The sequence below is a fragment of the Mytilus galloprovincialis genome, chromosome 3, assembly GCF_965363235.1.
Source record: "Mytilus galloprovincialis chromosome 3, xbMytGall1.hap1.1, whole genome shotgun sequence".
NCBI classification, from domain to species: domain Eukaryota; kingdom Metazoa; phylum Mollusca; class Bivalvia; order Mytilida; family Mytilidae; genus Mytilus; species Mytilus galloprovincialis.
In genome coordinates, this window is record NC_134840.1 from 95,901,647 (window position 1) to 95,929,563 (window position 27,917).

At 33.0% G+C, this 27,917-nt stretch overlaps 1 protein-coding gene across 3 annotated transcripts; it reads left to right on the top strand.

The window, feature by feature from the left end:
* Positions 1-196: 196 nt before the first annotated feature.
* On the top strand, positions 197-25,878 carry LOC143069464 (proprotein convertase subtilisin/kexin type 6-like). Of its 3 annotated transcripts, XM_076244110.1 has the most exons (15): positions 200-675; positions 2,831-2,950; positions 7,135-7,215; positions 8,541-8,669; positions 10,345-10,412; positions 12,036-12,124; positions 13,059-13,231; positions 13,924-14,127; positions 14,770-14,873; positions 16,654-16,763; positions 17,244-17,364; positions 18,261-18,574; positions 20,695-20,751; positions 23,068-23,199; positions 24,729-25,878. In XM_076244110.1, exons 1-15 carry the CDS (start codon positions 499-501, stop codon positions 24,887-24,889), a joined length of 2,040 nt encoding a protein of 679 aa, XP_076100225.1. In that variant the 5' UTR covers positions 200-498; the 3' UTR covers positions 24,890-25,878. The 3 variants fall into 3 exon arrangements, with proteins under 3 accessions (XP_076100227.1, XP_076100225.1, XP_076100228.1); XM_076244112.1 differs by lacking the exon at positions 2,831-2,950 and having other exon boundaries at positions 197-675; XM_076244113.1 differs by lacking the exons at positions 200-675; positions 2,831-2,950 and adding an exon at positions 6,413-6,488.
* Positions 25,879-27,917: the final 2,039 nt, after the last annotated feature.

The window sequence follows — 27,917 nt, forward strand, 5'->3', positions numbered from 1 at the left end:
CATGTGGGGTAGCTAAACCACCAGTTGTAGATATTAAAGTATATGTATTGACACGAAATATACAAACAAAAAACAAAAACCCCAGTTATAACAAAATGTAAATATAACTGAAATACACATTCTTTTATTTAAATAAATACATGTATAATTATTACGGTTGGATAAAACAAAACAGTCACTTACACAAAGGCAAGTTCATAAATCGATAAACCTAAACAAACGTTTTGTATTCTGTAGTTTATTTGCACATGGCTTTAATCAATTCAATTTAAAAACGAAACTGCGTGTGTTGCATTGATGATTTTGTTGATAAATTAAATTTAAATGCACGATTTAACTTGTGGATTTTAATCTTTGTATTTAGGATAGACTTCGGTTTATTATTAATTATTCAAGCAGGAAGTTTGGAAGAAAAGAATTGGAGATGGAATAGTTGGAAGTGTTTAATTCGTTGATTTGTTTTTAATTTCCGTTTAACATTCATGTCACTAAACTGTTATGAGTTTTCTCTTTTTACTATTGTACACGGCGTATTCTCTCTTACTAGTCAATAGTATTACCTCAGAGAAAGGAACATATTCAGATAAATTTTGTTTTAGAACAACACGAAAAGAGGATCCTAAGGAATGGTTTTGTAAGGAGTATCCAGAATTTAAATGTGAAAGCTTAAGAAAAGTAAGTAATACACAGGCTATGTACAGTTTCATGTGATGTAAGACTGTATTCTATTTATGGCATCATTTTATTAGAAAATGACTGGGCTGTCCTAGTCCAGTAGCGCATTTTGGATTTTTAATCATAAACAATCAAAAAAATTTGAACAGCCCCATGCATGACTGGATATAAAAATGTGGTTAGCTAATCTTCTGTCAACAGACAGTAAACATTCTACTGAAAAGATTTTTTTTTTAATTGTCTGGCTTTACTGGAGGTATAAATACATAACCACGTCCAATCTGATTGAGAACTTCAACATATTATTTATATGATTACCATGCTTTGTGCAGGTTTTATAACCTTTACAAAAACTCTTTTACGGGTTCAAATGATATCCATGTCCAAATTCCTCTTTTTGTAGAGGAAGTCTTGATTATTGCCCACTATGCGGAACACAATTATTAAATGCTTAATTCGATTTGTTTTCTTCCAAAATGTGCATGAACTACTAATTTTATGGGACATAAAGCAACAAACAATCATTCACTGAATATGTTGTGTGCACGATTCATTCTGAATGTAGATAATTTTATGATAGCATAACAACGTGTCCCATTACAAAGGTACTAGTGACGTCCCTCCTATGTGTCAAACCAGATTTTTAAAAATAGGTGCATATCACTGTTTCGGAATCGTGTAGTATTAATAAGCTAGAGCAAAAATATTCCTTTAACGGGGGCAGTTGAAAAACTTAATGATAGGATAATAAGGGTACCTGGATAATTATTATCAATTATGCCTTTTTACGTAACAACGTTGACTCGTCATGCTGGCCTTGGTCTTGAACAAAGCAGCAGGGTTTGTTCGTATAGCGAAACAGTGTAATCTGTATGGAAATTTTATGGGTGTAGTATAGGTAGAATCGCATGATTCCGTGGTACATGCTATTATTGTTACCTACATTGTTTGTTTGGACCTGTGTTTTTGTTATTTCTTACACTAACTTTTGATTTGTTATTATGATAATTTAATGTTGAGGTCAGATCTTTGATAGTAACTTTTAAATGGCTGCACACATTGTTTGAGATTTGATAAAGATCGACATAATTGTTTTAAACCCGCCACATTTGGTATGTAGGTTGTCCAAAGTCAGGGGTCTATAATTCAGTTAAGGTGGTATGGGAGTCTAAAATAAAAATGATAGAATTTGTTCATACTTTGCCAAAACCTTGTATCTATTGATACATGTTGAAATATATAATAAAAATGATAGGTCACCGTGCATTTTCTCAAGCTACAGGACGGGACAAAATGACAAATTTTGTATGGATTATACAGAAAAAAACACCATTTTGTGATTAGAAACTAAACAAAATGATAGAATTGTTAAATACTTCAGGAAAAGATTGCTTTCAGACACTGCTTTGAGAATATCAAAAGAAAAGATAGGGTCACCGTACGTTTTTTCCGGCTAAAATACAAAATAGGAAAATTCCATACAGAATCCTTCAGAAAATGCACTTTTTTAGAGTTACCTCCCCTTAAAATGCCAATTTTAAAAAAAGATAAAAACAACCAAAAATAATTAACATTTGCAAAAATATCAATATTTAGAAGTTATATTCTTATACATTGGTACTTTTAAATGAAAATGTACATTAAACATCTGCATTCCTGCATCAAATTTTGCTAACTTGATGGAAAATCTGGACCTTTGATTCTCTGTTTTTTACAATCCAAGATGGAGGAAGACACCCATACCCCCTTAAGTCGTGTACGTGTTGCCATTTATCATAAAATTGAAAATGGAAAGGGGGAATGTGTCAAAGAGACAACAACCCGACCAAAGAACAGACAACAGCAGAAGGTCACCAACAGGTCTTCAATGCAGCGCGAAATTCCCGCACCCGGAGGCGTCCTTCAACTGGCCCGTAAACAAATATATATACTAGTTCAGTGATGATGAACGCCATACTAAACTCCAAATTGCAAACAAGAAATTAAAATTAAAAATAATACAAGACTAACAAAGGCCACTTTTAAGGTCAACATTACACCTTTACACTGACCAGAGTAATCGTAGGCGAAACACAAAAACAGTTCGTCCCCTATTAATGCTTTATGTTTCACTACTACTGAAGCTTGGTTCTAAAATGCATACAACTTTCTTCAGGTTTTAGAATTTGGAGATGTGATCTATTATCGTGCTGTACTAGACCAATCCAAACGTTCGAAAGCTATCAGTAAAGATATAGAGGATCCAATTGTACGAACACACAAACATAGTAATAATGTAAGTACACACACTATACAAGACATGTGTTAAATGAGAGGCGAATGATACCTAAGGGACATTCAAATAATATGTTATTAAACTCACAACCCCATAGCTAAAATTAAAAAGACAATATCAAGAGTCAGTATTATTGGTGTTCGGTTACAATAACATATAAAAAGGAAACTTAGAAACTTATTCGCATTACAATCTATAATTAAATCCTCTTTCGTACGCCAATTATTGATTATTTCTCGTAGATCAAAGATATGGACGTTCAATAATTTGTTATCACAATTTCCCCCTCCCACAACAACTTGACCTATAATGGTTTACTTTTATAAATTGTTATTTGGATGGAGAGTTGTCTCATTGGCACTCACACCACATCATCCTATATTTATGAAAACGATTGGTCATATTCAAGAACATATAATATAAGAAGATGTGGATTTGTCAAATCTCTAAATGAGACAAAATAACACAGAAATTAAATATTTTATATATTTTTTCTAAACAATTTGTCATTTTGGGGCCTTTTATAACTGTCTATGTGGTATGGATTTTGCTCATTGCTGAAAGCCATTAACAACCATAGGTAACCATACGGTCCTCAACAACAGACAAAACCCACACCTGGTAGTCAGCTAACAAAGGGTCCGAAATAACAAATGTAAAACAATTCAAACGAGAAAATGAATAAAAAACCAATATGTTATACAACAAGAAACCACAACCACTGAACTGCAGGCTCCTGACTTGGATGACTTGTGATCGACAGGGATCAACAGCACGCAAGTCTGAAATTGGTGTTAGAACTTAACTGTCATGACACTTTATTACTCCTCTTCTACACCCCTCCCCAGTTTAAGGCCGCAGGGATTGGGTCGATTAATTTAAAATGTAATCAATTCACATTCACAAAATGAAAATGTTTGTAGTTCTGTTGCCAAAACCTGCCATAATATTTTATTGCGACGAAATAGTATCTTATACTGTTAAAATCATTGTTGTTTTTATTATGTACATGTATCAGGTTTTATCCTTGAATGTGCATGGTGATATTCCACTTTTATGTTTTTATTTGTGTAAATAACATGAATAACAAAACTATGTTTTAATTCTGTTGTTTTATAATTGTATATAACAGTCTCTCATACTTCTTTTAAGAATGGCACATGCATTCTAAATTTTTATATTGTTAACTTTATATTACAGTCGGAAACCAGGTTGAAATAGAACAAAAGAATCGAATCTCTTTGTTAGAGAAGGCGATAAATGTTTACTGTATTGTTTACTATAGTGACAAAATTTTAAAAAGTTAATAGAAACAAACAAAATTGCAATTTTCTTCTCAACTACGAGGTGTTTTATTTTAAAAACACCATTTGCATAAGTTTTCAATTTATCTAGTACATAGTTAAGCAGAACAATTAGATATCAAGTCGACGACATTGGTATCTTTCAAGTTGGATGAAGAAAATGCATAACCTCCGATTTTTATCAAAAAATTACCACGGACGGAAAACATATCAATCTATTAGTTCAGTAATTTTCGTGTCTGCCCTTCCATTATGTGACTGAAGAAAAAATTCCCAAAAATGGGTAACAATTGTATCGAAAAGAGAAAATCGAGTGCGCCCTTTTATGTAAGGGCGTGTTTGAGTTGAGTATTTTGTCTTGATATCGTACAAAATAAGAATATTTCATACATCGTCTCGCTTCAGATTCTATCATTTTTATATATTAAAGCTACAGGTTGACTTTATAACACAAAACAATCACAGTACTAAAAGATCAAATATATGGGTCAAGTGAAATACCTATCTAATGAGTCACAAAAAACAGAGAAGGTGTGTTCGAATAGCTGTTTTTTTTTCACTGAAAGTACTTGACGACAGTCTTTCAAGTTGGATGATGAAAATGCATATCTTCGAAAAATTCTAATTTTTTGTGTGTGATTACTAGGGTTTATAGTCTTCATACACTAAAAAAATCTAGTCTGCCCTTCCACGAAATATTTAATTAGAATTTTTTTAAATGTTTATGAATTTTCGAAAATTCCACCTGACAACCTATCAGACAATAGTTTTAAGTTGAATCAATGCAGACAAGATTATCAACTGATGCTCATTAGCTAGTTGATACATTTGTCTTTTAAAATACAACTGACATATAAGGATCGTAATGGTGCAATGTGGATAACTTTATCGGTTTCCAAGAGCAATATTGGTAGCGCGTCATCCCTACAATGGCTTCCATTTCTACGATTGTGAAAATGAACTGGCGTAATGGGGAGATAATTTTGACGAAGTAGACTCCTGACTGATTATATTGTGTTTATACTTGTATGTATGTGGTGAGACTTTTATAAACTATTGAATCTGAATCTTCAATTACAATTATTTTTCTAATTTAACGTAATCGATTAAAATTACAACTACAAATGTACACCTAAATTCAAATGTAATTGATTGCATTATATTACTTTTCTTTAAAGTAACCATGATTACTTTGGATTACTTTGAACTACATTGTATATTGTAATACTGAAGACTTTCTTATTAACTTTTGTCCTGATGTAAAAGCTCATTTTGGTGATTTTTGATACCGTTATTTTATTCATCTTAATATTAAGAATTCTGATGGTTAGGAGCAGTGTAACATTCAAATGTTTGATATCATACAGAAGTGTCATATTCTGTGTAAATGATCTTACATAGTATTCTAAAAAAACATTAGCAAATACCCAATTAACAAAAAAAATGAAAATTAAATTTATTATAGGTTTGTTGTTTGTTGGGAAATAGAAACTAGAGGCTCTAAAGAGCATGTGTCGCTCATCTTGATCTACACTTGGAACGAGCTAAAAAGTGAGAAAACATGTTAAAAGTCAAACATGAACAGTTGGTCGATCTAAATATTTTTGACCTTTTTGACCTTTTCGCCTTTGTCAGATTTGTTTTCTACCATGATTGCAATTTTGAAGATTGTTGGAAACACTTGCAGTTTAACTCTGAGTTCTTTTTCTAGATATTTAAGTTGATTGGCAAACGTGATCATCGGGCACATTATTTAAACTAGATACCCAAATATTTAATGATAGTGATCAAGTGTGGTTCTAATTGGCCCAAGAGGTTTAGGAGGAGACGATTATTGAAAATTAAACGAACGACAAACGACGGCTATATCATGTGATGAAAATAGCTCACTTGATCCTTTAGGTCAGGTTACCTAAAACCAGGTAATGGGTAATCATGATCAGTAATCGTAATCAGCTTGTAATCGATTACATTTTGCAACGTTATCCCATGTAATCAGTAATCGTGCAATTTCTGATTACAAATAATCATGATGTAATCGATTACGGTGTGAACAATAAATGTAATCGTTATTACTTTAAGATTACTAAAAGAAGTATTCAATACTTATAATAACATTATTTCTATAGGATATGAAACACGAGGTCTAGCTACCAGTGCTTTGACAAGTAGAGAACTGAGAACAAAGACGTTCCTATAATGGAGAAACACTATATCTGAATAAGTCTATTTAGGTAGATTTAAGATAAACATTTATAATGGACTTATATAACTCATTTTTTCAATTCTGGTTATCTGCATCCTGTTAAAACAAGTCTAAAGTTATCACGTTGTATGTTAACAAACTTTTGCATTTTAAAAAGGCTTGCGTCATTATGTGTAAATGATAGTTTCTATTAACCGTGTCATTTCGAAAACTCTATTTTGTAAACTGGTCCTTGCACGACAAAATGCTTCCTGTTTTTTATTTCTTTAAAAGAACAGACGTGGAATCGTAATTCAATAGCGATATGACGATGAATCATGGGCAATTAATGTTATTCTTGGTCCTTTCTTTACATTTCAAGGTAAATGTCTGTAAATTTTTCATATTGCTTTTACGAATAATTCAGGACGTAACTTTACTCGTTTTAATTACTGTACATTTGTCATTTTGGGGCTCTTTATAACTATCTATGCGGTATGGATTTTGCTCATTGCTGAAGGCCATATGGTGACCTATACTCTGTCATTTGGTCTCTGTTGGAGAGTTATCTTATCGACAGTCATTCCACATCTTCTTATTTTTATATTTTTAAAAAGTAAAGGAAGTATTGAAAGACGTTACATGTATCAGTTGCTATTGGACATGTTATGAATTCTACAATTTTATTGTTACAGTTTATAAGTTTTGAACAAGAAATAGCATACAGAAGAGTACCAAAGACAACAGACCCTCAATGGTCGAATCTCTGGCATTTAGTAAGTATAACATGGTTAACGTTCTGATATAAAATATCAAACCAATCATCAGGATAATGGAGAAATTTCTACCGTGTGACAAGTATTTCCCCCCTTAGGTTTATAGCAAAACCGATTCAACAAACAAACAGAAAAGAGAAAAGAAAAACTACTACAAAAGACTTAACAATTTGTCTAGAATGAAGGTCATAGACAATAAAAAAAAAATAGCATAAATGCAGATCTTTTTAAAAAGCATTAAAAAAATAACGAACTCCAATGTCAATTCTAAAACGGGAAGTGCATAAAGGTTGACAAAGTAAAACGTTAGACTATTTTAACCAATAGGTGAAACGGAAAACAGTTGTCTTAATACTGACTTGGTACAGACATGTTCTGGAAAAAATTGGAGATAAGTAAACTTGAAAATGGTAATGGGGAATATGTCAGAGAGACAACAACAAACCAAAGAGCAGACAACAGCCAAATGCCACTACAATGCAGCGAGAAAGATCATGAGGTGGAACTAGTTCAGTGAATATGGACGTCACATTATATATTAACTTCAAAACATATAAATAAACTAAATTAAATTTAATAATAAAAATTAAAAAATAACATGCAAGACTTGCAAAGGCCACAGGCTCTTGACTTGGGATAGACGAAAAAAAAAGTTAGCGGGGTTAAACATGTTTTGTGAGATATTAACCCGCCCTTATACCTCTAGTCAATATAGAATAAATATAAACACATAGCAAATTGCCAATACGCACATTAAAAGTCAGTTTCAACCTGGTTTAATAGATATCTGATCCTACCACTTGGAATAGATATCTGATCCTACCACTTGGAATAGATATCTGATCCTACCACTTGGAATAGATATCTGATCCTACCACTTGGAATAGATATCTGATCCTACCACTTGGAAGATAGTTGTTTATAGTTCCTTAATATTGTCTAAAAACGATGACAGAAACGTTTATAAAGTGAAAGCAAGAGGGGAGCAGATGAAATTATATCAGTCTGTATTTCAAAAATGAAAATTAATATGACACTTCTAATATATCAGTGCAGCAATATTTGATTTTTTACGAAGAAAGACAATATTTTACGGGTAGAAAAATGGACGAGATCTTCTGTAATGGAAAACAATTCCCGCTCCTCTGGTGGCATTTATCTTGCTCATGGTGGATGGTTAGAAACTACTTAATAAAACATCTTAATATACGATATACAAATACAAACATATCCATAAAATTGGAAAATGAAATGAACATTCCGGCATATTTGAAAGTTCCTAACAGTTACGTAATATATATAAATGTTTTGATCTATTTACTTAGAATGGCAATATTTTACCTTCAATGAAAGTAAGTGAGGCATGGGGACTTGGATATAATGGTAGTGGTATAATTATTGGTATTGTGGACGATGGTTTACAGACAGATCATTCAGATTTAGACGAAAACGTAGTAAGGAATATCTTTGTTCTCATTGTCAAAATACATATTTGAATCTTAAAACAACGCCGATGATAATTACACAACTACCGTTTTTAGATTAAGAGAAGTATACCACAACGTATATATCTTTGGCATATGTCCTTAGCGGAAATAAAACAAATCTTTCGTTTCTTGTTAAAGATTTTCAGACATTGAGATTAACAATTTAAGTTTGATTGATTGCCATTCTTATGCTCTGATTGTTTTCATTGAGAAAAAAAGAACTGAAGTTTTAGTATGATTACATAATTTAGACATGAGTATGGTGGCATACTGTTAATTCTGATTTTAGGAGCACACGTTAGACATGAGTATGGTGGCATACTGTTAATTCTGATTTTAGGAGCACACGTTACATAATTTAGACATGAGTATGGTGGCATACTGTTAATTCTGATTTTAGGAGCACACGTTAGACATGAGTATGGTGGCATACTGTTAATTCTGATTTTAGGAGCACACGTTACATAATTTAGACATGAGTATGGTGGCATACTGTTAATTCTGATTTTAGGAGCACACGTTAGACATGAGTATGGTGGCATACTGTTAATTCTGATTTTAGGAGCACACGTTAGACATGAGTATGGTGGCATACTGTTAATTCTGATTCACACGTTAGACATGAGTATGGTGGCATACTGTTAATTCTGATTCACACGTTAGACATGAGTATGGTGGCATACTGTTAATTCTGATTTTAGGAGCACACGTTACACAGTGTAGAAATGAACACAAGAATATGTGACATATAGTACACACGTCAATAAGACAACAATCTAACGGCACACATTAACAATTCAAAGACCAGTAAAGGTCAACAGACAGTATTTACATTTGTCAGGGGTCTGAAACAATTTGTGTAAAGTTCAATCAGATCAGTTCAAAGGATTCAAACTCAAATCATAACTCTAACATCTCATATTAGATACACAACGTAAAAATGTATGGTTGAAGTAAAGTCTAGGAACCTAGTTTAGGTAGAGTACCACACTCCTTTTGACAAGGCAAACTTGCTTTTCCATTTCAAATTATTTCCTAATTTCCAATGGCATACTAAACTAAGTTTCGTTGTTTTCGACCATCATTCACCGAATTAATCGCCGCCAGTTTGTCGAATTTACGTTATGGCTTAGCAGAAATTGTTACAAATGTAGACACGTGTAGAGAGAACTAAGGTTAGGAATTCTAATGCAACATCGTTTCTAATGTTCATTTTGATTGGATAACATCACTAATTTTCATGACATCAATTCTCAATTAATGCGATGAAAACGTACGCGCAAGTACACACGAAATATGACATATTTTAAATGTATGTTTTAAGTTTTTTTCTATCAGTTTCATTAGAATGAAGATAACAATATTTTATTTTAAGCTCCGACGGCATAAATTGGCGATTTGATGGTCGCAAATACCTGTTTACTAGCTCCGCTAACGCGTCGCCAGTAAACTTAATTTTCGACCATCAAATCACCAATTGATGCCGTTGGAGCTTAAAATACAAAACAGTTACCTCCATAATATGTATGCATTGGTCCATAAACTTCATGAGCAGAACATTGTATAATCACTAGAATTTCGATTCATACAACTTTAAAAATAGATATTTCCTACTGCAGGATAAACATGTTTTATTTCGTAGGACACAACAATTGATAAAGATGTCTACGACGACGACGATGATCCGTCGCCTTCATCAGCATGGGACAGGTAAAGCTCTTATTTAAAAAAGATCTAAATAATATAATTACGGATACCTTTTTCAAATTCTGTTTTCCCTGTTGTTTCAATCTTATCTACATTAATTCATAGATTTGTGTTATTTTAGGTAGACTACTTTTTATGCAGTCATTAACTTTGTCTGCGTCTGACCTTCTTGCCATTATGCTAAAGTCGGAAGTAAAGTATAAAGATGTGAACAAATAAAATTGAGAATGGAAATGGGGAATATGTCAAGGAGACAACAACGCAACCAAAAACCAGACAACAGCCGAAGGCCACCAAAGGGTCTTCAACGATAGTTACATCCCAGCTCCTTTGTCCTACCAGGGGTGATCTAAGCCATAGCATTCCTACCAGAATAGCCGAGCTTTAGTTTCTTTGTTTTGCATGCTTCCCTTTGCTTTGAAACATTTTGGCGGGAATGCCTAATCCACATGAAAAGTTAAAATTATTTATTGAAAAATGACACACTATCAAAATTTATGTAGAAAAAATCCATTGTCTATGCTGGGTGAGAAATCAAGACCTTTAGTATACCAACCCATTACACATACCCCTACACCAAGACGACTGGCCATCAGGTTGATCTTACACTGACACACCGGGTCCTCAAAGGATAACTATTACAGATTGCTGTTATCCAATCAAAACAAGTATTATATTCTAGATAGATAGATAGATACTTTATTCTCTAAAAACATATACAAGTGTACCGAGAAACATACAATATAAATACAAATACAATAGTAACATGAATAATAAAAGGTTAAAGTTGTTAGAAAGAAATATGTATCATGCATATACGTTTACATTTATTCATGAAAGGAATAACTTCTTTTTTATTATACTCTTTTGTAAATAAACACATGTTCTTAATATTATTGCTTTTTACATGTTCTAGTATTCAACACTGAGAGCAAATGTATATTATCTTTGGACTATGTGAAAATTAGTTTGTATAAATAATGTTCGTTCTTCAATTGCGAACAGCAAAACAAATAATGTAATTCGTAGCCTATATCACCGGTAATACAAAACGGACATGTCCAATCATTGTGGACAATGTTTTGAGATCTTCCCTTTAGGAAACGCATGGTTACTAGTTCTGAATTAACATAAGTTAAACACATTTTTGTCATCACGAATATTCAAGTAGTTCTTTATATTTTCGCTTGTACCTCCTGCGATTTTCTATGACGATGAGTCAGTTCTAACACTCTTTTTGGCCTTCCGACGGTACCGTTATATAATGAAATATACATGTTGTCTGCTCTATGGTTGGGTTGTTGTCCCTTTGACACATTCCCCATCTCCATTCTCAATTGTATGTAATGTTATTATTTATAATGTGCCGTATTCAAATAAACTTTGATTTCGTTTGTGAGAGGCATTTTTTTTCATCAACCAACATACTTTTAGTTAAAGTAAAGATATCAATAGCAGTCTTGGTGGCCTTCCGCTGTTGTCTGCTCTATGGTCGGGTTGTTGTCGCTTTGATACATTCCCAATTGCTATCTCAATTTTATTGCTTACTTACAGATCTCTGTAATAGGATACATGTATGTCATTCTGACTATAAAATTCAGCATCTAGAATTATTTTGCTTTCTAGTCATGGTACCAATGTTGGAGGACTTGTGGCAGCAGAGATAAATAATGGCGACTGCACAGTTGGTGTTGCACATCAAGCAACATTAGTAGGTAATTCATTAGAAAATAGTTAGAATGCGGGTTCAGCAAAAATATCGTCTTTATTTTAAAACAATCGGCATCACTGTAAAATAACTGTATGATCTCGGTAAATCTCATATCCTACATGATACCAACTATTTGGTGTTCAACTGCATTTTTCCAGAGGAAGGGGACCTTCAAGTTAAAAAATAAATTAGAAGTGGGCAGGGGATAGTTTATTACAAGAATTAAATACCTGGGCGGCACTGTCAATTAAAAGCTGATACAAGTCTTTCACAAGCCAGGAATGAGAAGATTTTTACACATGTTCCATGCATTATCAACAAATTTGACCTATAAGCCAGTATACATGTTACAAAAATCAAACCAGACACGCGTAATATGTAACTGTATAGATAATTTCTTAAAGTATAATCTACATTGTATCATGTGAAAAACAAAGAAAATCAACGAAGTCTTTAGTATATTTAAACATTTCATACCAAGTGCAATACAATCAAACTCAGGAATTAGTTTTACCAATTGTTCTGTATTTATTTATTGACAGAAAGAAAACAAAATTATTCAATTTCCGCTTTCAAAATTTCTGAAAAATATCTTTTAATAAGCAAGATTTAAAACAATTTTGAGACAATGCAATTTAAATTAAGATGATTGTAAAAACAATAACATTGCATGCCGAATTATCTTAAACCTGTTACATGAAAAAAGTAAATTCCCAAATATACTGAATTTCCGAGGAAAATTCAAAACGGAAAGTCCCTAATCAAACCATCCTGGTACAAATGCATCTTCATACCTTGTAATCTAAAACTTTACAATTAAAGTTTATCCCAATTACCATCCCAAAACAGCAGCATAGTTACATTCTGTACAGGACAGACATTAGAAAACACAAAATTGTACTAATTTACTGTATTGTTTTCATTTTGTTCTCGTTCAGGAATACGAATACTTGGGCCTGGTACAGTAACAGATTCACAGGAAGCCGAAGCATTAGGATGGCAATTATCTGACATCGATATTTACTCCAATAGCTGGGGACCAACTGATGGTTATGGGTTTGAGGAGCCGGGATCAATAACGAAAACTGCTCTTCAAAATGGCGTTACTAACGTATGTTATAACTAATTTGTGCTGGGTAAATGAAGTGACTTGCATCAAGTAATGCGTTCGTTAAAGTCAGTTCCCGCGTTTTTTAAAGCATTTGTGTGATACGGAATTACTTTAATGCGGGGGTTCATGCGTTCGTATTTTTTTTTCTCGAATTTATTAATGAAAAATTAATGACACAAAACAAACAGATGAAGTGTATTCCCTTAACTTATATCTAAAAAAAGGCGACATACACCAGAGGGACATTCAAACTGACAACGCCATACCTAAAATAGTAAAAAAGACCAATAGGCAAACAATAGTACGCAAAACACAGCATAAGAAAGTAAAGGCTAAGCAACATGAACATTAACTATACCTTTAGCCGTCAAATTATATCGTATATTATAGTATGTAATATCTGCAACCCAGATCAAACGTTTCATGTTTAATATGTACTATGCACTTTGTTGAATTATATACTTTTGAGTGGATTTATATGTTAGCTTAAAATTATAATTTGTTTAATTATAATACTTATCTTCTGCTTTCGAGTATGGAGCTAAAACTAATTTGTTCAGCAATAAATTTGTGTTGTTCTTCTAAATAAGATTGCTGTCCAAAAATTGCTTCCCAAAAAAATTAATCCAGATAATTACATGCGAATATTTAAACTGTTTGCACACATAACAAAACATCTGATATTTCTGTAGGGAAGAGATGGTAAAGGTGTGATATTTACCTGGGCGGCAGGAAATGGTGAGACAAGTGATAACTGTAATGCCGACGGATATGCTAACAGTATCTATACTATAGCCATTACAAGTGTACAACAAGGAGAAAATGCATGGTATTCAGAGGTGTGTGCTGCAGCCATGGCCGCAACATACGGTGGCAGTAATAGGGACCAGTATTTGGTATGTTATCTCACTTGAACTGACAATAATATAAATACAAAGGTTGCTTGAAAACCATTTTACCATTTAGAGTATAAAAAGAAACTTTGAAGGTCTTTTGTAGCCAACTGCACCCTTTAGCCAGAGAGCCGTGGTGTAGTGGTTAGTGCATCGGACTACTAACACAAAGGTTCCTGGTTCGATTCCCGTCTGGGATGAAAACTTCAGGGGCTAAATTTTCGGCTCTCCATTAACACCATTTGCGATTATGGTCTTGAGGAAACGATGATATAGTCCGTCGGAAGTGGACGATAAATGGCTGACCCGTGTTAAGAGAGAGCCATATCTCTTGCACGTTAAAGACACCCTTGTAGATTTCGAAAAAGAGCAGGCTAATGCCGCTACAAGGCAGCACTCGCACCCGCAAAGTGGAAATGGATTAATATAAGTTGCAAAACTTGTTTCCCAATCCACTATAAATAAATATGTTTAAAAAAAACCTCAAAAAAACAACCTTTAGCCGATATTTATTACATAACTTGTATTAAAATTCATATTCATTCTATTTGAGACACACATATGTTTTCAATGTTAATTGATTTTTCATATTAAGATATAACTTTTTATCGAGTCCAATATTTAATTTGATACTATCATTTACAGACGACAACGACCACATCTTCTGGTTGTATCAGTGACAATGTCCAAGGGACGTCGTATTCAACGCCAATAGCATCTGGTATTATTGCCCTGGCGCTTCAGGCAAAGTAAGTTTTGCAATATGAAAATGCAAAATATTGTTGTTTCTTCTTTTCTTTTCTTTTTTATATACCGGTGCACTATTCAAGGTTGAAATACTAAATTATAATCCTGGTACCTTTGATAACTATTTACACCACTGGGTCGATGCCATAGCTGGTGAACGTTTCGTCCCCGAGGGTATCACCAGCCCAGTAGTCAACACTTCACTTCGGTGTTGACAGGACTATCAATAATGTGGTCATTTTTATAAATTTCCTGTATACAAAACTTTGAATTTTTCGAAAAACTAAGGATTTTATTATCCCAGGCATATATTACCTTAGCTCTATTTGGCACTTTTTGACATTTTGGATCATAATGCTCTTCAACTTGGAACTTGTTTGGCTTTATAAATATTTTGATATGAGCGTCACTGATGAGTCTTATGAAGACGAAACGCGCGTCTGGCGTACTAAATTATAATCCTGGTACCTTTGATAACTACTCACACCATTGTCATCTGGCAATAAGGGTCTTAATAGGTTATTAACGGATTAGTGAACACTTATTTATATTGATAAAAAAACAAATATTTAAAAAGCAAAAAAAAAAAAAACAACAGCAAAAACTCAACAAAAACACAACAAAAACACAAAGACTCAACTGATAGTCTCCTATGTCAGTTGAGAAGATAGTGCTGTGGTAATTGTATGCTTTGTTGCATAACTGTGTTTGTTTTTAATATTATCTTTTTAAATTAAGAAAGATATTTGTAGCTCCTACTAATTTGTCTTATATATATTTGGCATTTCGTTTTGTGTCCCTTTAAACTATATATCTTGTAATGTACATAACTTTTTATTCTTTCCTGGCTGTCAAAGAACCTACCTTCTAGCGTTTTGGATGAAGTAAGATTTAGCGTAGCGCCTTAGACAACGAGAATTTGTAGTGTTATCTTCATTTAATGTTAAATTTATGAGAAATTTTAAATGCTTTGAAAGTATATTTATAAGGAGCGAAATCAGCGGATGCGATGGTATAGTGCATACATCAAACATGAAATGCAGTACAAAGAAGATGTACTATAATTATATGTCTGGTATACAAACTAACTAAAGTTCGAAACTTATTAATTTAAATGAGTTTAGTATGGCGTTCATTATCACTGAACTAGTATACATATTTGTTTAGGGGCCAGCTGAAGGACGCCCCCGGGTGCGGGAATTCCTCTCTGCATTGAAGACCTGTTGGTGACCTTCTGCTGTGGTCTGTTCTATGGTCGGATTGTTGTCTCTTTGACACATTTCCCATTTCCATTCTCAATTTCACATGTCATAGTTAACATTTGATACACCTACACCTACTAGTTTATCCTATGGAAAGAGTTTTAGATATTTCAAATAAACAAAACCAACGGTCTTATTTATGTACAAAAGCCTCATTTGATAGTCAACTAAACATCTCAATTGTGCGAACAAAACAAACATATTTTGTTATCAACTTAATGATATTAAACAAAAAAAAAACTGTTCCAACAAAAAAGAAAGAAAACAGCATGTAGACACGTGCACTCTATAGACAAAGCATATAAGCAAAATAAAAAATCAGTTAAAAAGACAGAACTTATTAGACTCGAAAACCCACAAAAAACACACTGCACATGTCTGGAAGTCATTGAAGTTTTTGGGAGCTGATTAAGAACAAATATCAACTAGAAATAAAATCATGTATCTAAGACTAAAATATCAAGCGGTAAGTATACATCTAACAAACGGTGAAGTAATTATTAGTTTATTTCCTTTTCAGTCCGAAATTGACTTGGCGAGATATACAGCATTTAATAGTCCTAACAACAACTAAAAGTGGATTTTCTGATACTTATTCTAGTTGGCAAACAAATGGCGCTGGAAAAGAATGTATGTACTCATTTATAATAGCCTTTTTGAGAAAAAAAATAATGAATACTATTTTCAGACATGCAAATGAATCTTAAAATTGAGAACTCTGTGGATAAAGGTAGTTCAGTATTTTATCATCTCTAAAAGGAAAACAAATGCAATTTACTTACTCAGAAAACAAATGTAATTTAATCAGAAAGGATAAAAACCTACATAACATCCTCATTTCAGAGCAGTTTTTCCTAATTAGCCTGAGTTGAAGTACTCCATTTCATTGCTGATTGTTACCCTATGAGATTATCATTTCAATACCACATCAAATTTAGAAGGTAACATGTAGTGCAGGATCTGATTATCTTTATGCAGCAATTGGGATCAATCCCATGTTTAGAAAAGCTGCATGGAAAGTTAATATAATCGAGTAAATGATATATACAAGTTTGATTTATGCAGTTGAAGTATATAAATGTAAATGTTAAAGTTTTGTTTTCACTATAGTTAGTCAAGTACTTGGGTTTGGTTTTATGGACGCACAATCTATGGTGACTCGAGCTATCAGCTGGACTACCACCGTTCCTGTACAACAAATTTGCATCACGCCAACGTTCACTGTATCCAGGTAAGATAGGTCTGTTCTTTGTTTAAGTAGAATGTAAATTTTCAACAATCGATTATTTCTTTACAAAAGCCTTACGTCAGCTAGTCACTATGTTTTCTAAAATACTATCCTACAATCGAAATGAATAACCAAACTGTTAACATCTAATGACATAGACCCAAAGGTCTCTAAATTTGCTCACAGGAGCTGGAAATAAATAAATATTGTATATATGTATGTAAATGTTAACATTCGAAAAGGTAGGGATCTTTTGTGTTGTTTTATTTGCGAGAACTACATTCCCGTTCGATAAATATTATTTCTCAATGAACCTATGGACGAATCCACTTCACCAGTTTATAACTTGACACAGTGTTTAGAAACCTTAAATCCAAGTTACCATGTTCACCTGTATCTTTCCTTTGGGTTTCTGTGATAAAGATTTACTGACGTCCGCAGATTTATCACGCATGTTTCAGGGATCATTGAAATTAACCTTTGTATAACCTTCGTACTTTAAACCGACTCTTATACAAATAGACGTCATAATCATTACTACTGTAACAATGCCTTCACTTTCAAGTTTTCTAAGCCTGCTCACCCTTTGTCAGTAGATGCGACATAATTGTGAAATGATGCTCCAGTAACCTTAGGGCATTTATGAATGAGAGCAAGCCTTGTAAACTTGTTAGAAATAACGTGAAAACAATGAAGTATTAAACAAGGCTGATGTGTCCGTTCTGATACACATGCAATTTGTGTTGCAAACCGTTAAATCACATCATGATAATCGTAATTTAATAGCACACATATAAATCCATACACACAATTATTCCGGTCGAACGAGGTTTTGAGATAGTAAACATGAATAAGAATTGATATATGATATAACATTTTCATTTTCTTCTTTTTTTCAGCACTACGTCTGGTTCATTACATTCATCAGACAGTAGAGCTATTCAGAATTCTGACTGTTCTACTATTTCATATCTTGAACACGTGACAGTTAATATAAACTTTTCATACTCCGAAAAAAGAGGTGTGACTGAATTTTATCTGGTTTCACCAGACGGAACAGAGAGTCATTTATTACATTACAGATACTCTGATGCTGTATACTATTCATCCGCGGGATCATTAAGTTGGACATTTATGTCAGTTCATTTCTGGGGAGAAAACCCAATCGGTGAATGGACATTGAAATTCAAATCATACCAAGGTTTATCTGCAGGTAAGATAAGTAAATCATAGCAAGGTTTATATGCAGGTAAGATAAGGAAATCATAGCAAGGTTTATCTGCAGGTAAGATAAGTAAATCATAGCAAGGTTTATATGCAGGTAAGATAAGTAAATCATAGCAAGGTTTATATACAGGTAAGATAAGTAAATCATAGCAAGGTTTATATACAGGTAAGATAAGTAAATCATAGCAAGGTTTATATACAGGTAAGATAAGTAAATCATAGCAAGGTTTACATACAGGTAATATCACTTAATAATACCAATATTTACCTGCAGGTAAGATAACTAAATAAAGGCAACAGTAGTATACCGCTGTTCAAAACTCGTAAATCTATGAACAAAAAACAAAATCGGGGTAACAAACTAAAACTGAGGGAAACGCATTAAATATAAGAGTAGAACAACGACATAACATTAAAATGTAACACACACAGAAACGGACTAAGCATCTAAATCATACCAAAGTGTTTCTGCAGGCAAGATAACCAAATCATACCAAGGTTTATCTGCAGGCAAACAAATAAAAAATACCAAGGTTTATCTGCAGGCGTGACAAATAAATCATACCAAGATTTATCTGCAGGTAAGATAAACGAATATGTTAACAATAGTTTTAATTAATATCTCATCATACTTTTTTTTTTAACAATAAGTACCTTGAAGTTTTTAAAGTCAAAATAAACACTTTGATATTGGTATTATTACATGATTTTAACTATAAAAATATGACACTCGGTATCGGTGTAGTAAATGAAAAAAAAATTGACATATAATTAGCCAGAATTCGAAGCAACACAGAGATACCTGATTGTCTTACAGTAGGCCCGACCACCAGCTAACACGTTCTATTTAACAGATTCTAGTAATTTCAGTGTATAAAAAGGTACAAAAAGTACCTTTCAACCATATTTTTTTTAACCTCGCATGTATTATACTTTTTATTTAAAATTTGTGAAAATGTCATATTCTCGTAACACAATAGTTCTAACTTGAATGAACTGATACAACGAATTTTGTTTAGGATAAGCTGGGTCGGAGACAGGTTTTGTGGATTGACGATGTTTTTCATTTGTCGCAAGGTAGTTGGGTTGTGATCATCAACATGTATTCACACATGGGGTTTTGAAACTGTTCATTCATATAATTACTTAGGCACGTAAATTGAGCCAACCAAATGTTCATTATGATTTACGACAGTAATACGTGAATGAGGGGCAAAAGATACTCAAGGGAACATGCACACTCATCAATCGTAAATAAACTGACAATGCAAAGGCTAAAAAAGTAAAAGACAAACAGAAAACTATAGCACACAAAACACACACAAAGAACTAAAAACTAAGCAACACGAACCCCATCAAAACTAAGGGTGAGCAGGTCCTGCTCTGCATGTGACACTTGTTGTGTTGCTTATGTTAGTACAAACCCGGTAAAAATCCTCATTCAGTAGGTCAGATTCGTGATTCGTGAAAAGGGGACGGAATTGTAGTTACAACATAAGGAACATATCCGATATCAACAGTGAAACGGATATTTCAAATCGATCAAACAACTAGTGATGGCGTCCGTCAAATTTACAAAGGGATGGTTTCAACTTCAGCATTTGGAAGTCTTGGCTTAAGAGCTTCCTTGTGAGTAACAACTTTCTATCAAGACAATAATGATAGGAAATTCAAGCCCGGGAATATCGTATCAAAAAGTAAAATCACAAAAATACTGAACTTAGAGGAAGATCAATTGGGAAAGTCCATAATCACATGGCAAAATCAAATAACAAAACGCATCAAAAACGAATGGACAAGAACTGTCATATTCCTGACTTGGTACAGGCATTTTCAAATGTAGAAAATGGTGGATTAAACCTGGTTCTATTGGGAGATATATACTCCGTAAGCAGGCGTTGCTGCAATATTGCTACAAAGAAAGGAAAAAAATCACATTTGACTATCGAACTAAATACAGTAAGATAACCAAAACCAATAACGAAAATAAAGAACACGAAACCGTGAATTTCAAAAACTGAATTACGAAAATCCATCATGTGTTTGAGTGAAAGTTTACAAACGCCTTTACTATGTTATGGATATTAGATTTATATCTATTTTCAGTCACTGTAACTTCTTGGGCTCTATCATTATATGGAACGACAACAAATCCAGTTCCAGGTAACTATTAATGTATTATATATACGTATGACCATTCTGAACTAATGAAGACGTACGCTGTTTTCTGTCTTGTAACATCAACACTGGAAAATAACTTGACACATGGGGATATATTATTATTTCTTGTCGTTAGACTGTTATCTATAAGAAGCAAAACACGAGTTTTATAAATTTTTATGGTCATTCTCGGTTGTAGAATTTACGACTTAGTGAACATTAAATTCTGTATCTATAGAAATATTTAAAAAAAAAGTAAAATAACAAAAATACATATATTTTAATATCATGTTACAATGAACAATGATTAATTTATAAAAGACAACTACGTGCGACCAGGGAAAGAACTAAATAGTTGTTGCGTTACGGAACAATTTCCACATTCTGAAATGATAGATGATTTGATATAAAAAGTGTTACCGAATGAGTTTCAGTGTTACTACCCCAAACCATCATCTAGTTCATTCTCTTATCAGATGAATTATATGTAATCAATATCCCTTTGTTGCTGCTGCATGCTGTGTGAAACGTACCGACATTTTTCTAAAATTTCTACAAAATATACAAAGCGTGCAAAATTTATGAAATAGATCACAATATAACACCATCTCTTTAAAAAAAGTGTAATGTAGTGTTTTGCCTGAGTATTTAAAGCTTTCTATTTCCATATATAATCTGGAAAATCAATATTCTTGTAGTGGCATGTAAGTGTATATTGCATTAAAAGCATATAAACCTGTTTTTAATATAACTGTGTCACTTATGACGTCACAGACGTAAAGTTCATTTGCACTAGTGCAGTATGGTAATTATAAACTATCGTTGATCATCTGAACGAGATCGGTATTCTCGTTTGAGTCGTTACGGATAAGTGAGAAAATAAATCGAGTTGAAATGACCAATGATAATCTGTTTATCTGTATTATACCAATGACGTCGTTGTTTATTTTATTGACAACGTGCACGTGCATCCTTAGTTTCTAGCGATAATATTTTTATATTACTCTACTATGCTGAGGAAGGAAACTATCAGTCAGTAAGATGAAAGGAAAATATCGTAAAATAGCGATAAACTAATATCATTACACGTTAACTTTTTGTTATGTTCTGTATTAAAAATCTATTTTGAATATCCTTATTATGGAACAAGGAAACACGTTTACCAAGACAATAAATAAATCGTTCATCCTCATCATGTAATTATAACGGGAGCTAAATTATCTGATTGATACCAAAGCTTTCTTCTTGGCCCCTTTTTTGGTGTTATATTTTCGAAATAATGTAATCATTTGTAAATTAAGTGTGTCTATAAAAAAAACATTATCTCCATTTGAAATTAGTAAATGATACACATGGATAAGACATAATATTACATATCATTTAGTTATAAATTTACTGATAATTAGGAAAACACATGTACCATCGCAAGTTTTCATTCAAAAGAAAATTTAAAAAGTATATCAAAGCGGGGCGTCTTATTTGCTTTGTGAGATGTCCACGTCCGATGAGAACGTGGATGTGTAATCCGATTCACTCGTGGAGAGAGAGTTTCACGCTCTGTGCACATTTAGAACCTTTCCACCAACTCTTTAAGAGTGCCGTTTGATGCCTGCCGCAAGACACTTTCTGTTTCTATCCCATTTACCCTCATTTTCTAGTTGCAGTCTTAATTTAGCCGAACATCATTCCGAACGGTCTGTTTTAAATGACCTTATTATTGTATTTGTTGCTAATTTGATCTGGTCCAGAACATGCATTCAATATTTGCCACTGGACGAGAAGCAACCAATCTACCAACCAATCAATCAATCAACCAATTTTAGGCGGTTAGTGATTATACGAAGCAGACATACGATCGAAATAGTCAGAAAATGTAAGATTACCCAATAAGAGGACATGTTTGTGTAAGTTATATATTATTTAGTTTAGAATACCAAGTCAGGTTAATGACAGTTGTTGTCTATTCGTTTTTTACGTGTGGCGTCATTCGATTTTTCCATGTATTAGGGACTTTCCGATTGAACTTTCCTCAGGTTCAGTATTTGTGTGATTTTACTTTTTACCTTTTACAATGTTGCACGTCTTCAAAAAAACATATTCAGCTTACGAAGTCACTAAATATATGTGCAGAGTGTGTTAACGGTATTTCCCTGAGCTTATTCAAAAATTAGTTGACGTATAGAGAATATTTGCATTTAAGCAAAGTGTTTATTGTTGATAATTTGTTGTGTCATTATGAACTAAACCAAAAATCAATAACTACCAAAAGCATGTGCCTTTTATGATTACATCTATTAAAATGGGTTCTTGGCTTTACAGATACAGACTTTTGCGTATTGTCACCATGTCAGAATAACGGTACATGTAGTAACAACCAGTACTCTTACAGCTGCCAATGCACTGATGACTTCTCAGGCACAAACTGTGACTCAACAGTGACATCTACAGACGGTAAAATATATTCTTATCTTGATGTATTAAACTAGACACAATTTACTTAACAAGCGCTATAAATACAGTTCAGGCTTAAAACCTGGCAAAGATACTTTTCGAGTTTAAAAATATTGAACACTTGTCAGAATGAAAGTTGTGGCGTTGCTTTCACAAATGTTTTTAAGTAGTCTAGTTTATATTTGCACAGGTTAATGCATAGCAAGATACACTTGAACATGCTGAAAGGGAGGCGCATGCGTTATGACTCCAAAATGGGTTTATGACTTTGAAGGTATATTTCAAACGGGATTACGCGTTTCACATGTTGCTTATTTACTATCACATTTAATTTATCAAAAACAAGATAAAAAAGGTATGTTTACAATTCGCATTATCACAACATATTAACTGCGTTAAATTGTAATTTATCTATTGTCTTGCGTTTCATTCCACTTCTACCTCTCTTACGTTGTGTATTGACACTTCATTCATATATAACTCATACACTGTAATTCTTATTTCATAAAATTTGATTAAAACCATCCCTTTAAACATGTTACGGTTTTAGTTTGTTACTCGAATTGGTATTATCTCAATCGATTTATGACTTTTGAACATCGGTATACTACCGTTTCCTTTATTTACGGACGCTGCCTCGAGTTGGTTGATTGTCATAGTAAATCGATTTCGCTGATGAAAACGGATATGTTCAAATCGTCGGAACCACACCATTCTTCTTTTACTCGAGTTAGGCCTATCACCGGATTTGTAATTATACGAGCAACACAACCGGTTCTCCATATGGAACCAGTTCTGCTTACCCTTCAGGAGTATCTGACCCTCGACACCATTTGCGAGTACGGTCTTGAGAAATCGATGATAGTCCGTCGGAAGGGGACGATAAATGGCTGACCCGTGTTTAGAGAGAGCCATTTCTCTTGCACATTAAAGACACTGTTGTAGATTTCGGAAAAAGAGCTGGCCAATGCCGCTAATTCTTTACCTTTTTGTGTGGTATTTTATATATATATTATATATTATATATTTTATGTCGTGGTATTGTCAGTTTTGATTTCGAAATTACAGTTTGAATGTCCCTTTTGAAGTTTTGGCTTCTAGTTTTGACAATGATAACTTTTGCAATAGTTTTAATTAATGGAAAATTGATAGTATACATGTTCTTTACAAATTTAGGACAACAATGAATGGATAAAAAATGTTTTTTAAGTAAACAAAAACCCGATAGTTTATCATGACCCAATGCAAAATATATTACAGCTTCGAAAAAATGTATATCTTAATTTTTTTTTCTCCAGCCATCTGTCGAACTTTTTTAAAAGTCACCATGATAACGGAGAAAAAAAGGACACGTTGAAACGCTAAAAACTACAAGATCCTTAACGTGGTTAACGACAAATATCAAAACAAATCACAGACACACCGCCATTATTGTAGTTGATAGGCAGCATATTTTAACTGTTATTGATTGTCTCGGTTATTGACTGATAAACATGATACAAAATTGATATATTCGACATACTTTTCAGATAATAACACAGATGGAAGTAATCATGGACCAATTATAGCAGCAGTCTTAGGTGGTTTGATTTTATGTGCTTGTGTTATAATTGCCGTAGTACGTTACGCCAATGTTCCCTCCAGGGTTTCCCCAACTGCTAAAATTGCAACAACAAAGCCTAATGTTTGATTTTGAATGTGTCATTGCAATACCAGCATCATCGTCCAAAACCAATTAATCGACTTAAGTTATGTCAACGAGAAAAAAATTGATATTTCAAGTTTTTTTACAATTAACGCTTGATGATATTATTCATGACAAAGATATAATGTGTTAATAAGATTATGTAATTTTTGTTTTCATTGCAATTTTTAACGAGAAAAACAATATATAGGTGTTAATGATTCCAACCGATAAAAATTATCAAATACATATTTCTATTAACGCATCCAAACATGTAAAACATTAAGCGTTTCACATTTTATGCATTCCCTTTTAATATTTTTTACACAACATATGTTTGTTGTCTATGTTTAAATCTAAAATTGGCATTTTTTAAAAAGCAAATACTAACTGTAGATTTATCTAGTATGTGTTTTATTGACTAGTTATTCAGCATACCATACTTGAATATGTTGAATCAAGTGTTTATCTTAAATGTACTTGTTTAGAGTCGCTGACGTTGACTGATATTGCACATGTTTGATAAATGACATATATGTATTTGATTGTGTATCATAAACTTCGTTCATTTATGATAGTGTTGAGATTTAAGAAATTGCATTGCACATTTCACAAGTAATGTAAACCTATAAATATTATCTTAAGTTATGTTGTTTGACAAGAGTTAACCGTTAAAGCAACTTTAAAAATCTTTAGTATTAATAAGTTTGATATTAATTAGAGAATAAGTTATTTTTATTTTTTAATTTCAATGGTTTAAATGCATAAACATGATGAAAGAGGATTTCTGCCCGTAATATCTATAATGAGGCAGCATTGTATTAGTTGTGTTTATCCTTTTGCATAAAACGATTGAGACGACTCCAGTAAGAAATTATATATATGTAATTTAAATTAAAATGAGTACTGCTCTTAACTATGTTAACATGTACACCACTCCGTCCATACATTTGTTATGTTTTCCATGATATTTTAGATTAAATTGTAACAACATGAATTGTTATCTTTTGATCTTATTTAATTTAATCTTATTCAAGAGTTCCAAGTAGTGAAGTTGAAATCATCTCTTCGTAAGTACGGACGACATCACGAGGATATTGGCCGTTATAAAAAACCGTTTCACAAATGATATCGGATATGTTTCTTATGTCGCAACTACAATCCCCTTCCCTTTACACGAATGTGACCTACCGATTTAGACCATCTTCTGAGTTTGTAATAACATGAGCAACACATCGGGTGCCACATGTGGAGCAAGATCTGCTTACCGCTCCGGAGCACCTGAGATCACCCCCAGTTTTGGTGGGGTTCGTGTTGCTTAGTCTTTAGTTTTCAGTGTTGTGTCTTCTGTACTATTATTTGTCTGTTTGACTTTATTTTTAGCCAGGGCGTGGTCATCTTACTTTCCATTTATGAGTCTGACTGTCTCTCTGGTATCTTTCGTCCCTCTTTTACTTTAACTGTTTTGTCTGTTTTTCGTGATATCCCTTTGACGTTACTTTGTTTTGTACATATAACTCCCGTCATTGTTGTTTTGTGTTGTTTTTTTTTTGTATTCTTGTCTTTCATTTTTATTTCTGTGTATTGTTTTTGTGTTTGTTTGATACACATTTGGTTGTTTTTATTGACTGCTTTACCCCCTTTTTCAAATGTTTACCTATTATGTTTGTTGTGTTGTCCTCACATCGTTGTCAATATAATAAAAGGTTATGAAATTGACATACCAGCTAGTTATAAAACCAGGTTGAATTCACCAGTTTCTACATACAAAAATGCCTGTACAACTCAGATTTGTGACAATTGTTTTCACTTTGTTTGATGTGTTTGAGCTTTTGATTTTGTCATTTGATATAGGACTGTCCGTTTAGAATTTGTCAAAGTAAACTATTTTAGGTCAAAGTACGTATTCCAACATGGAGCCTTGGCGCACATCTACAGTAAACAGTAAACGCTTTGAACAATGCAACTGCTTCAAACTGTGTAAGCAGCTATGTATCGCCAAGTCATACTCCTTTCATGCTAAACTTCGCCAACGTAGAATATAGTTACAAATTTTGCCATGAACTGGTTAACCATGGCCCAGTAATAATTAACTTTGACAGATGATTTAAATTTCAGAATTTCATAACGCTCCTTATCGATGTTTACATCTCTGGCTATGTTTAATAAAATGCAATTGAAATAACCCAGGCTATGTTTATTTAAAATGCAATTGAAATCTGAACCAGGAAGTGGGATTTAAACTTGAGTTAATAACGGGAGAGTACAATTAACAACTACGTTAAAATAAATAATTAACACTAACAAATGTACGCAAATATTAGACAAGGAAGTTTGGTTGTCACCATGGAAGAGTACACATTTTTTGACCAAACGAAATTAAGGTAACATTATTTGAAATGGTTTAATAATAGATATGACAAAAAAAACTTAAACATATGAATATAATGGAAAATCATTTAATATCACAACCTACCATTGTGTATTATTTAGAAAAAAATCTTCACGTAAATAAACAGTATTTTGCGACATATTTTGCAAATTAGAATTATCTAACAAAACTTAATAAAAAATGAAAAATAAAAAAGATTTTTAACACTTGCTAGAGGTACATGTATTCAGAGGGAGTTGAGATCTCACAAAACATGCTTAACTCTGCTGCCTTTTTTCACTTCTTTCAAATCCGTTGTTCTTTGTTGGTCATGTTTTGGTTACATTACAGTTCATTCTTATCTTGTAGAATTAAGTGTGACGTCAATATCTGCTGAGCAAGTAAACATTTTTGTTTGGCGGAGAAGAAGCCGCCTCCAGGTACGGGCTTTTTCTTGCAGTGTTGAAGAGCCATTGGTTGCCTTCATCTGTTTTCTACGCTTTGGTTTGTAGTTGTCTCTTTGAGGACAGTAAAAAAAATATATCAACCTAAGAGAAGTTATTTGCCCTATACGATATTCTTGCTATTTTTTGACATAAGCGAACCTAATCACAACAATATATCTCTGTGCAATCAGTGTAAATGCAAATGTACCTTTTATCA

What these genes read in the sequence shown, in the direction of transcription:
- LOC143069464 (XM_076244110.1), top strand. Translation starts at nt 499, where the DNA reads ATGAGTTTTCTCTTTTTACTATTGTACACGGCGTATTCTCTCTTACTA. An exon ending in AATGTGAAAGCTTAAGAAAA is followed by an intron (nt 676 to 2,830) that starts GTAAGTAATACA and finishes AACTTTCTTCAG; the next exon opens with GTTTTAGAATTTGGAGATGT. An exon ending in GTAATAGGGACCAGTATTTG is followed by an intron (nt 14,128 to 14,769) that starts GTATGTTATCTC and finishes TATCATTTACAG; the next exon opens with ACGACAACGACCACATCTTC.